Genomic DNA, 11,856 nt, shown 5'->3' on the forward strand with positions numbered 1-11,856 from the left:
TTCGGCGCCAAGTCCCACGACTAGTGGACGTCACGTGTCATAGGACAGTCCAATCAAGTGTCTACCTGCCGCTTGGCCTTTTGGGAAGGGTGGAGGACACAAAGGTGGGAGGGTGAGCGCTCCGCTGACGTAAGTTTTTTGTCCCCCCCAGGACTCTTAGGGGGTGGACGGGTGGTGGGAGTGAATGGGTGATGATGTCCTCTGGGGACGCTGTGTAGGTGGGGCGGTTATGCTTACCGATCAAAATTATCCAGGCCTCTCCACCCAAAATTTTATCCTGGTTAAAAACTGTTTTGCATTAATTATCAAGCATGTTGTGGGAGAAAGAAGAGTCTGTGGAATCAGAAACCCTGGGAGTCCAGGCCACTTTACCATCTTGGGCCTCAAGTTCCTAATGTATAAAATGAGATGATTGTGAAACTGCTTTTTAAAACTTTACATCTATTGTCTGCTTTACCTTGGGTGTGTAAAAAATATCAGTTTGGAGCTTATGATAGTAGATGCCACTGAGGCATCTTGATAACCTTGGTTATAAACATGGTTTTCTTTATAACCTTACAGACCAACGCTATTTTTTTCTCAATGGCTCTTACAGCTGGTTTTTGTCTCATTGATTCTCAAGTTGTCATTGGTGCTGTGCAAGGATTTCATTAAATAACTTAATGGAGATGGCTCTTTCCTTTTCTCTAGTTTGCATGATGAAAAACATGGCTGCTGTATTAGTTTTCCCTAGTGAAGCCGCGGTAAAAGCTAACTCTAAAATCTCAGTGGTTTACAGCAACAAAGGTTTATTTCTCACTAATGTAACGTGGGCTGGGAGATGGCTGTGCCTCTGCGCTTTATGTGGCTTCTTCATTCTGCAATCCAAGAAAGCGCTTTCATGAGTATATGTAGAATGATTAATTTGTATTATGTAAATTATTTAAATACAACTTTTACTATTCTAAAACTTTTCAGAACCTTTACAAATACGGTGTCCCTTATTAGGTACTACTCAGAACCTAACTCGTGGTGGCTATGTATAAACCCTGGTACTTTTTTTCTTTTTTTCATGCAGGTGCCTCACTTAAGCTTTGAATGCGGCATTCATTTCTAAGAGGCATCCAATTTCATAGATTGGCTATTTGGAACAGACACGTTGCCAGACACACACACATTAACACACACACACCATCTAGAATAAAGACATTACCATACAGGCAGATGCACACACATGCACACACATGCACACACACACACACACATTATAGGTTAAAGAGCCATTGAAGAGCTGGGCCACCTCCCAGAACTGCTTTACTTTAGGAATCTTGGTTGATTTCAATAAATGACCATTGGGCTACTTGTTTTTTCCCCTTCCCCTGTGCTTTAAATTTTCACTCTCTTGTTTTAAATTCACTGATGAAGAGTGAACTGTAAAACCCTAGGCACCCGTACTTGACTCCAGTAAAAGCGGAACTCCAGGTCCGAGCACGTGGGTGCACTCACTCACTCTCTGGCTGCCACCTTGCTGTGGGGCCGCAGGTGTGCTGTGTAATTTCCAGGTCTTATAAATAATAAACCTGTATCTTTTCAAAGTTTCCTGATGGCTATTGCTGAAGGGTGTCTCACAGCCCTAATAAGAACCGAAAGGACTGGTTCAGTCACAACATTGGTTGGTGATAACCTGAGACCAGTACAAAACAGTAGGTATCTATTGAGTTATTTGTTGAATTAATGAATGAATAGCAGTGCATCCTCTTTTTCTCTGGTTTCTAACCACCTAGGATCACAGTCTAGAAAAGTTTTAAAGCAGGTGCCTTCTAATTGATTTCAGAGAGGTAAATTTGGTGACGGGAAGTACATGTAAGAGCTGCAAACTTTTCTCAGGAGGTTTTCACTCGGGAAGAGTTGCCCTTGGGCAACCAGCACCTCCCTCACTGTGGGGCTGCGCCTTCTGGGGCTGCGCCTTCTGGGTCTGCCAGGTCCATTCATAACCTCAGCAGACCAGGGGCCTCAGTTTAGTTCTGTCTTATGAAGAGATTACTAGAAGATTGTTGGGGAGCAGGACATTGAACGTGGGAATGGTGAAGCAATCAACAAAGTGACTCCTGTTCCATCATGTCTCGCTCACCACCCTGACTCTACCTGGAAGACAGACTTGTTCTGCTGTGAGCTTGATGGGGAAAGCCTAGGAGAAAATCTCCTGTCTTTGCCAAATATGTCTCTACTTCCAACAGACCTTGTGTGACGGGAAAGCAAAAGAAGGCCAAGTCACTTCACCTTGTTTCCCTTGTCCTCCCAGTTTTCCTGTTCCTTTCAAGAACCTAGTAAGCTTGCTTACCATGGTTGCCCAGGGCAGAAAGCGATGTGGGGGGATTAGAAAGGCACAAAGAGCCTTGGCTGGTGTAACTCAGTGGATTGAGCGTGGGCTGTGAACCAAAGCATTGCAGGTTTGATTCCCAGTCAGGGCACATGCCTGGGTTGCAGGCTATGGCCCCCTGCAACCACACATTGATGTTTCTCTCTCTCTCTCTTTTTCCCTCCCTTTTCTCTCTAAGAACAAGTAAATAAATTAAAAAATCTTTAAAAAATTAAAAAAAAAGAAAGGCACAAAGAAACTTTGAGTATGATAGATACGTTCATTATTTTGATTTAAGAATGGTTACACAGGTGTACACATGTCAAACCTCCTCAAATGTTGTACTTTAAATATGTGATTTATTTTATGTCAGATATACATCCCTGTTTAAAAAGTGGGTATATCATGATTCATCTTATACACACAACCATAATCCTTTGAAATTGTCTTGTATTAACCTTTTCTTAACACAAATCAATCTGTAACCAAAGCACAACCTAAAAATGCCTAATTAAATGTCGACTTCAGGTTTCCTCTTTTCCAGTAGCATCATAGCACAGAGGTATACAGCTGTCTCGGTGTAGGTGTTTCAGGCATCAAAGGACATCTGGCACAGGGACAGAGTGCCTTTAACTTCACTCACTAGAAGGTGACCTCACCTGAGCACTCACTGCTCAGCGTGCCAGTCTCCACCCGCTTGTTAAAGGTGGCTAACGCCAGCAATTTGTGCACGCAAAGGGACAAATGATGCATTAATCCAGCCAGAGCCAAACCTAAGCCTCAGCATCTGCCAGGGAAATCCTACTATGGGGGAATGATGAGGGAGACAGACACCTGGGCTGGGAAAGACCTGGGAATCGGTTTAAAAAAAATGCTGGTCCTGGCCCCAAGTCCCGCCCTGCCCAGTTCACAAGCCCGCACTGCAGTGCCCCCACTGTCCTCTCTGGCAGGGGCCCCAGCCCCTGCACGCCTGACTGGTGTGATGGCCGGCTGCTCGGGCTCCTGGACACACTTCTGCCCACTCTCCGACCTACTGCAGAGTGCCCGTGCCCTCCGAGGTACAGTCGGCCCCTGGGAGCATACCTAGGGCCAGTGGGAGTGCAGCCTGCAGTTCTAGAGTTTGGAGGGGTGCAGGGAAACAAGGCGGGTGGGCCTTCCGCTGGCTCCTGCAGAGCTGTCTTTAAATTCTGAAGGATTCCAGGTGCAGGGATGGAGGGAACGATGGTCTTCTGACCCTGTCCTGCACTGCTGAGAAACTTATTTCCCAGCTTGGTTTAGACGTGAGTTGGAAACCTACTAACACTGCCCACTTTCCCTCCCCACCCAGCTTGCTGACCATGCCCGCGGGAGTGCCCTGGACCAGCTACGTGAAGATGATGGCAGCCAGCCTCCTGGCCATGTTCGCAGGGGCTGAAGTGGTGCACAGGTACTACCGGCCAGACCTGGTGAGTGCAGGAGGGTCCTCGTTCCTGGGTCTGGGACCACTGCGCTCTCCTCGCAGCAGCAAAAGTGATCTTAAAGTCAGGAGCACATTTGCCCTGCGCCTAAAAACCTTACGATGGCATCCAATTGCATTTGCAGCAATGCCATGTCCTCATGGCCTGCCTGCTCTAACACAGTCTTCCCCAGAAATCATACACAGCCTTAACGTCTTACACAGTCTGGCACCTGCCTGCCAGGGCCCTTACCTTATCTCCTTCCTCCTTGTTCCCTCTGTTGCAGCCACACATGCTTCCTTGCTGTTTCTCAAGTTCATCAGGCCTATTGCTACCTCAAGGCCATGCTTTATCGCTTCTTGGACTGCTTTTCTCCCAGATCTTGCCTTGGTTTCCTTCAAAACTTCAGGTCTCTGCTTCAAATCTCCTCCAGCAGTGGGGGTCCTTTGGGCAGCGTCACAAGAATTGCTCCTCTGCTGCTTTGTCCCCATCCTTTGTTTCCACAGAGCACGGGGCACAATCTACAATTACTTTATTCCTTTGTCTCTGTTTGCTTCTTGTTTCCTCCACTAGAATGTAGGGTCCACAAAGGACTGTGCCACAATAAGACACCACTTTATAACCACTATGATGGCTATTAATGAAAAAAACCCCAAGTAATGACAAGGTTTGGTGAGGCAGTGGAGAAATTCAAACCCTCATACAGGGCGGTGAGGAATGTCGAAGGGTGCAGCCGCTGTGGCAAACAGCCTGGCAGGTCCTCAGTTAAACATGGAGTCGTGTGTCCCAGCCAGTCTGCTTCCCCGTTTATGCCCGAGAGAAGTGAAAAACTTATGCCCACACAAAAACTTGTATGTGAATATTCATGGAAGTATTCCCATATTTTGCCGTGTATAATGCGCACCCATGTTTTTGACCCAAACTTTCAGGAAAAAAATCTTTCATTTTAATTCCTCAATTCAATATTTTACTTATTTATATTTAGATTTTTTTTTGTATTTTAAAGGAATATTAGCATTTATTTTTAATTTATTTTTTAAAAGGATTTTATTTATTTATTTTTTAGAGAGGGAAGGGAGGGAGAAAGAGAGAGAGAGAGAAACATCAATGTGTGGTTGCTGGGGGCTGTGGCCTGCAACTCAGGCATGTGCCCTGACTGGGAATCGAACCTGTGATGCTTTGGTTCGCAGCTTGCGCTCAGTCCACTGAGCTGCGCCAGCCAGGGTGCAGCAATTATTTTTTTACCATATTATGGTACAAGAAATTTTATGTAACAAATAATTACAAAACACAAAAACAGATACAAGGTACAAGAAATTTTATTTTCCAGTAGCTACCATGTATAATGTGCATCCTTATTTTCCCTCAAAAATTTGGGCAAAAAGTGTGCATTATACATGGCAAAATACGAGTTTTAGATGAGCCAAAAAGTGGACACAATCCAAGTTGTCTGTCAGCTGATCAGTGGACATACACAGATGTGGTATACCCATGTAATGGAATACTGTTTGTTCTAAGAGGACGTGAAACACTGATATGTGACAACAGGGATGAACCTTGAACACATGCTAAGTGAAAGAAACTAGTCACAAAAGCCTACATACTGTATAATTCCATTTATATTAAATGCCCAGTCTATAGAGACAAGAGTAGATTAATGATTGCCTAGGGCAGGGGCTCGGAGGCCGGAAGGCTGTGTGGAGACAGTAGTGACTGCTGATGGCTCTGGGGCGTCTCTTGGGGACGCAGTTCTAAAATCAATTGTAATGATGGATGCACAACGTTGTGAACATACTAAAGGCCATTCAGTTTATGCTTACAGTGAATGAATGATATGGTATGCAAATAATCTCACTAAAGTGACTTACCAAAAAAAAAAAAAGTGGCCTTTTCAGGCTTTTCCTGACCCTCTTTCCTGAATGCAGTTTTGTATGTTTTTGCTTACTGCTTTATGCATGGTAGAGAGGCAGTAAATTGCACAGGAATACATTTCCATATATGGAAAGCTTTATTCCGATTTTTGATCTGTTAGTTGGTAGTGATGCAGACTCTCCCTCTGGGAGTTCTGCAGAACTAAGACATAGGCTGGATGGTAGAGCCATAAATGTAGGGCTAGCAAGGACCTTGGGCAGCCATGGGTTCTCGTAATAGGGATTTATCAGTGAGTAGCAAGGGACTTTCTGTCCTTAACTTCTTATTTGCTTTGAAGTTTTTCAGGTCACATTGAATTACAGTCTAAGAAAGCACTGGCATCTATGTTTTCTTTTGTTTTTAATAGACAATACCTGAAATTCCCCCAAAGCCTGGAGAACTCAAAACGGAGCTTTTGGGACTGAAAGAGAGAGAACAAAAACCTCAAACTTCTCAACAGTAGAAACCTCAAAATACAACTATGCCAAGAACTCTGTGAATAATAAGTCTTCAGTGTATATTTTTGAAGTTTATGGAGTCAGACTGCTTGTCCTCACACACCCAATACAACTCGAACTGCGGGAGGAGGGGTGCACTCGATAGTAACTGATGCGTTGAGATTTATTGATGATTTCACTAGTGTCTCTTGAAAACTGCCAAAGCGTGTATCATCAGCTTCTTAATGTGGTTTGATAGATATTTAGTTGTGACTGTCGTGTGAGCTAGAGTATTTGCAATGATTCCTGCTCTTACAATTCTTTTTTTTTTTTGACATGTGCACTCCCATGTTTATTGCAGTGTTATCCACGGGACGAAAACAACCCCATTAGCAGATGAATGGGTGAGAAAGATGTAAAACATGTATACAATGAGTGTTTCCAGCCACGAGAAAGGGGGATATCCTGCCATTGACCGCAGCATGGATAGGCTTTGAGCACAGCATACTAAGTGAGATGAATCAAACAAAAAGAAAAGTATTGTTGTGATATCACTTATATATGGAACCTAAAAACATCAAACCTGTGAAATTCAAAGCAGCAGAGAGTAAAATGGTGGTTAGCAGGGCATGGGGAGGGGGTATAAGAGTGATGGTGTTTAAGGGTGCGGCTTATAACAAGTAGTAAAAGAGCCGTAGAACTATAATGCACAGTGTGATGACGCTAGCCCAGCAGTGTTCAACCCTGTGCCGCAGGACTTTTTAGAACATGTGATACCTGACTGTTTAGTCAGGGGCACTGACCTCTTTTCCCTTAGATTGTCAAGTAAAAAAAAATGACAACAACCCACATAACAGTAACTGTCTGGTATGAATGAATCAAAACTATACTTATCTTTCTTTTGTCAGATCGGCAAAAAATATATTTTTTTGGTGTGCTGCAGAATTTTAATACATAGTTTATATGTGCCATGAGATGAAAAAGGTTGAAAATTACTGATCTAGACAGTGATATTATATTTTAACTAGGTAATATGATAAATATTGTTACAACAGCAACCATCTACAGTATATAAGTGTATCAAAGTAACACATTGAACACCTGAAGCTTACATAATATAACATGTCAAATTTAATAAAAAAAAATTCAGACTACTAATGGTCACACTGCTATATGATTTGCGGTCACTGTTGATTTTGACTGTTAGCTCCTAGAGAAAGTGGTCACTACAGGAACCTTGCATAGAGTTCTCTTGATATAAGGCTTAAGAGGAAATACTAGTTCCATAAGAGAATCTCTCTCTCTGCCTCTACACAAGATTAACCCTGTGTTCCTGGACCTGAACTTGGAAAAGACCCTGATGAATGACCTCCAGAAACATGCCCTCATGTCCCACAGGTCCTAAAAATTTACTAACCGTTCACCACCACATTGGGTCTTTTATGAAATTAGTTCAAAATTAAATTATAACAATCCTAACACACCTTCACACAGCCATGTGGTATGTGATTCAATAGTACACATAGACTTCAATAAGAATTCTCTTGAAATTGAAATACTTATTCATATAATTGTACAACTTTACAAAGAAAAGTAACAGGCAAATGACTTAGAGCCAGAAATTCTTAAGTATCTTAGGATCTACCAATTTTAATATCTACTAAATAGGGCAAGGTGAAGTGGGGAGCTAAATTGTCTCTTAGTTTCTCTTTCCTTCCTTAGTAGCTGAATCAATGGGTATCCTAATATAAACAACGTTATGTTGAGTCAGTAAAGGTTAATTGTTTCACGGACTAGAAATGAAGCCGTTCATCTCTGTCCTGGTTGTAAATACACAAAAGACATCACCATATTTACGTTTTCATTCACTAGCATCTTAGGGAACATATTTCACTTAGGGAACATATTTCATAAAAATAAAAAGCAACTCTTTATTCAAAGAGTTAATAAACGTCTAGAAGAAAGTACAAACAGGCATTCTGGCCATGAAGCAGTGTAATAAAAAGCAATGGATGCCTTGCTGGCTGGATATAACATCAAAAAGTTATGACCGAATGGGTGTCAGGTACACTGTCAAATGATACCTAACACCGGAAGTTTCCCTCTGTCGGGAGCGCGTCTGGGTGGATGAACACGTGGAGATGCGGGTAGAGCAGCGTGGTGGCTCCACACCCTCTCCCCATCCCCCGCCCCGTGCCTCCCTGCCAGCTGGCTATTCTGTATTCAGTTGTCAACTGCAGACCATCCAAATCTGCCTCTCTCCTTCCTTGCACTTGCCTTCCCATAATCATTAAGCCCCCAGGACAATTAGGTTCTGGTCAACATCAGTCTTGGAAATGAAGCCTCAGATCTTAACAACATGACTATTTTTCTTTTTTTGTATTTTTTGCAACTTCCCCCAGTCTCCAGAAACACCAGATTTACTTATTTCTTGTTTAGTGACTCTGATCTGACACCATGTAGATAGAATACCAGAAATTTCCTTTATTTTTTCAAATCATCATCTCAGGATATGTTTGAGAGAGAGAGGGAGAGGGAAAGAAAGGGAAAGAGAAACATCCATCAGTTGCCTCTTCTATGCACCCTGACCAGGGATCAAACCTGCAGTTTAGGTATGGGTCCTGACTTGGAACTGAACCTGCAACCTTGTGGTATATAGGATCATGCACCAACCAAGCTACTTGACCAGGACCACAGCATTTTTCTTAATTCAGGAAAAACCAGTTGTGGGTTTAGAAGTGATCTGTATCTTTCACATGACTTTAATGCTCTGTGGTTAACAATGAATCAATGGAATTTTTAGCCATTCCTTTCTTTACACAATTGACATCCCTTATTAATGGCAATGCAGCAGCCAGATGAAGAGATTCATAGGTCAAGGTCTTGAACAAAGAGCTGTTGTCTTGGAGTTTGGGGCCCTGGCATGCTGGCCTATCAAAGCATTCTGATTCCCCTCCTGTAATTCTTGATTGTTTCTCTGTATAAGCTTGACTATGACAGCAAGTGGGAATTATAAATTAACTATAATAAAAATGACATTGACAGTGAGTGCTGATGGTGCTAAGTTAATGTTTCTATAAATGTTAGAAAGTACTATTGGAGAGATCCAAGATGGCAGTGGAGTGGGTGGAAGCTACGCTCACCTCCTCCCAGGTCCAAATTGGAAATACAACTAAAATGTAGAACAATCAACCTGAATAACCAACTGAAGAGTCTGAACAGAAGTCGTATAACCAAGGATTTACAGGAGAAACCACACCAAGATTGGTAGGAAGGGCAGAAATGTGAGAAGGGCTGACCCTGCTCCCAGGGGCTGTGGCTGAGATCCCAGAGTGGTATCTCAGCTGTGAATCCTCCCCCTGAGGAGTGTGGAGTCTCAGTTCCACACCAGGCTCCCTAGCCCAGAGTACCAACACCTTACTCAATGGGCAAAAACTAAAAGCATTTTCCTTAAGATCAGGAACAAGACAGGGAGGTCCACTTTCATACTCTTATTCAGCTAGGACTGGAGGTCCTAGCCAGAGCAAGAAGACAGAAAGAAGAAATAAAAGGTATCTTAATAGGAAAAGAATGAGTAAAACTATTATTATTTGCAGATGACATGATACTGGATATAGAGAACCTTAAAGATTACCCCCCCCAAAACCTACTAGAACTGATAAATGAATTCATTAAAGTGACAGCATACAAAATAAATATCCAGAAATGGGTTGCATTTTTATACACCAATAATGAACTGTCAGAAAGGGAAACTGAAAAAATAATCCCACTGCCCTGCCTTGTATGGCTCAGTGGGTTGGGCATCATCCTGCAAAACAAAAGTTCACTGGTTCGATTCCCAGTCAGGGCATATGTCTGGGTTGTGGGCCATGTACCCTATTGGGGGTATACAAGAGGCAATTGATCAATGTTTCTCTTGAACATTGATGTTTCTTTTCCTCTGTCTGCTTCACTTCCCCTCTAGCAAGAAAGAAAAAGAGAGAGAAAGGAGGGAGAAAGAAAATAATTCCATTTACAGTTGCATCAAAAAATAAAATACCTAGGAATAAATTAAACCAAGGATGTGAAAGGTTTGTACTCATAAAAGACACAGAAGGAAGAAATTGAAGAAGATACAGATAAATGGAAGGATATTCTCTGTTCATGGATAAGTAGAATTAACATCATTAAAATGTTTATACTACCCAAAGTAGTCTACAGATTCCAACACAATTCCTGTCAAGATATCAGTGGTGTATTTTACAGAACTAGAATAAATACTCCAAATATTTCTATGGCACTGCAAAAGACCCTGAATAGCAACAACAATCTTGAGAAGGAAGAACAAGTTTGGAGGAATCATGCTACCTGATAAACTATACCACAAAGCTATAGTAAACAAAACAGCATGGTACTAGCATTAAAAAAAGACACATAGAACAATGGATCAGAATAGAAAGCCCATAAGCAAACCAATGCCATTATGGTCAATTAATATTCAAGAGGAGGCAAGAACATACAATGGGGTAAAAACAGTCTCTTCAATAAATGGTGTTGGGAAAATTGGACAGATCAATGCAAAAATTGGAACTAGACCAACTTACACAAGAATAAACTCAAAATGGATTAAAGACCTAAATATAAGTCATGAAACCATACAAATCCTAGAAGAAAACATAGGCAGTAAAATTTCAGCTATTTCTTATAGCACTATAGCAATACTTTTTTCTGATATATCTGCTTGGGCAAGGGAAACAAAAGAAAACATAAACAAATGGGACTACATCAATAAAGTTTTTGTGCAGCAAAGGAAACCATCAACAAAATGAAAAGACAACCCATTGAATGAAAAGAACATATTTCCCAATGATACAGCTGATAAAAGTTAATATCCAAATCTTATAAAGAACTTAATACAACTCAACAATCCAATTAAACATTTGGCAAAGGACCTGAATAAACTTTTTCAAAGAGTACATACAGATGGCCAATAGACATGAAAAGATGTTCAATGTCACTAATCATCAGAGAAATGCAAATTAAAACCACAATGAGATATCAACTCACACTTGTCAGAATGGCCATTGTCAATAAATCAACAAACAACAAGTGTTGGTGAGGGTGTGGAGAAAGGGGAACCCTTGTGCACTATTGGCTGGAATGCACTGTGGAAAGCAGTATGGAGTTTCCTCAAATAATTAAAAGTGAAACTGCCTTATAACCCAGAGATTCTGCTTCTGGAAATATATCTGAAGAAACTGGAAACACCGATTCAAAAGAATACATGCATACCTATGTTTACTGCAGCATTATTTACAATAGCCAAGATCTGGAAGCAGCCCAAGTGCCCATCAGTAAATGAGCGGATAGAAAAGCTGTGGTCCATTTACACAATAGAATATTACTGGGCCATAAAACAGGATATTTTACTTTATGTGACAGTATGGATGGACCTGGAAAGTATTGTGCTCTGTGGAATAAGCCAAAGAAAGACAAATATCATATGATTTCATTTATTTGTGGAATCTAAAGAAGAAGATAAACTAAGTAGAAACATACTCATAGATACAGAAAACCTACTGACAGCTGTCAGCAGGGGCAGGGGTTGTGGGGCTTAGAGAAAAAGTTGAAGAGATTAAGCAAAAACAAAAACCTTACTGCCACTGTGCAGTGTGGTGGTTACAAGAGGGAAGGGGAGGTGGCAGAGGGTAAATGGGAATAAATGGTTATAGAAAGAGACTTGACTTTGGATGGT

At 41.6% G+C, this 11,856-nt stretch overlaps 1 protein-coding gene across 2 annotated transcripts; it reads left to right on the plus strand.

Moving 5' to 3' along the window:
• The first annotated feature begins 68 nt into the window (after positions 1 to 68).
• CUNH12orf73 (chromosome unknown C12orf73 homolog) lies at positions 69 to 7,276 on the plus strand. 2 transcript variants are annotated; one of them, XM_045826468.1, is made up of 4 exons: positions 78 to 129; positions 1,576 to 1,682; positions 3,666 to 3,783; positions 6,053 to 7,276. In XM_045826468.1, the coding sequence occupies exons 3-4, from the start codon at positions 3,676 to 3,678 to the stop codon at positions 6,146 to 6,148; spliced, it is 204 nt and encodes a 67-aa protein (XP_045682424.1). In that variant the 5' UTR covers positions 78 to 129; positions 1,576 to 1,682; positions 3,666 to 3,675; the 3' UTR covers positions 6,149 to 7,276. The 2 variants fall into 2 exon arrangements, with proteins under 2 accessions (XP_045682423.1, XP_045682424.1); XM_045826467.1 differs by lacking the exon at positions 1,576 to 1,682 and having other exon boundaries at positions 69 to 129.
• The last annotated feature ends 4,580 nt before the right edge of the window (positions 7,277 to 11,856 follow it).

This window comes from Phyllostomus hastatus, unplaced genomic scaffold, assembly GCF_019186645.2.
Source record: "Phyllostomus hastatus isolate PE091 unplaced genomic scaffold, TTU_PhHast_1.1 phas_scaffold_755, whole genome shotgun sequence".
Lineage (NCBI taxonomy): Eukaryota > Metazoa > Chordata > Mammalia > Chiroptera > Phyllostomidae > Phyllostomus > Phyllostomus hastatus.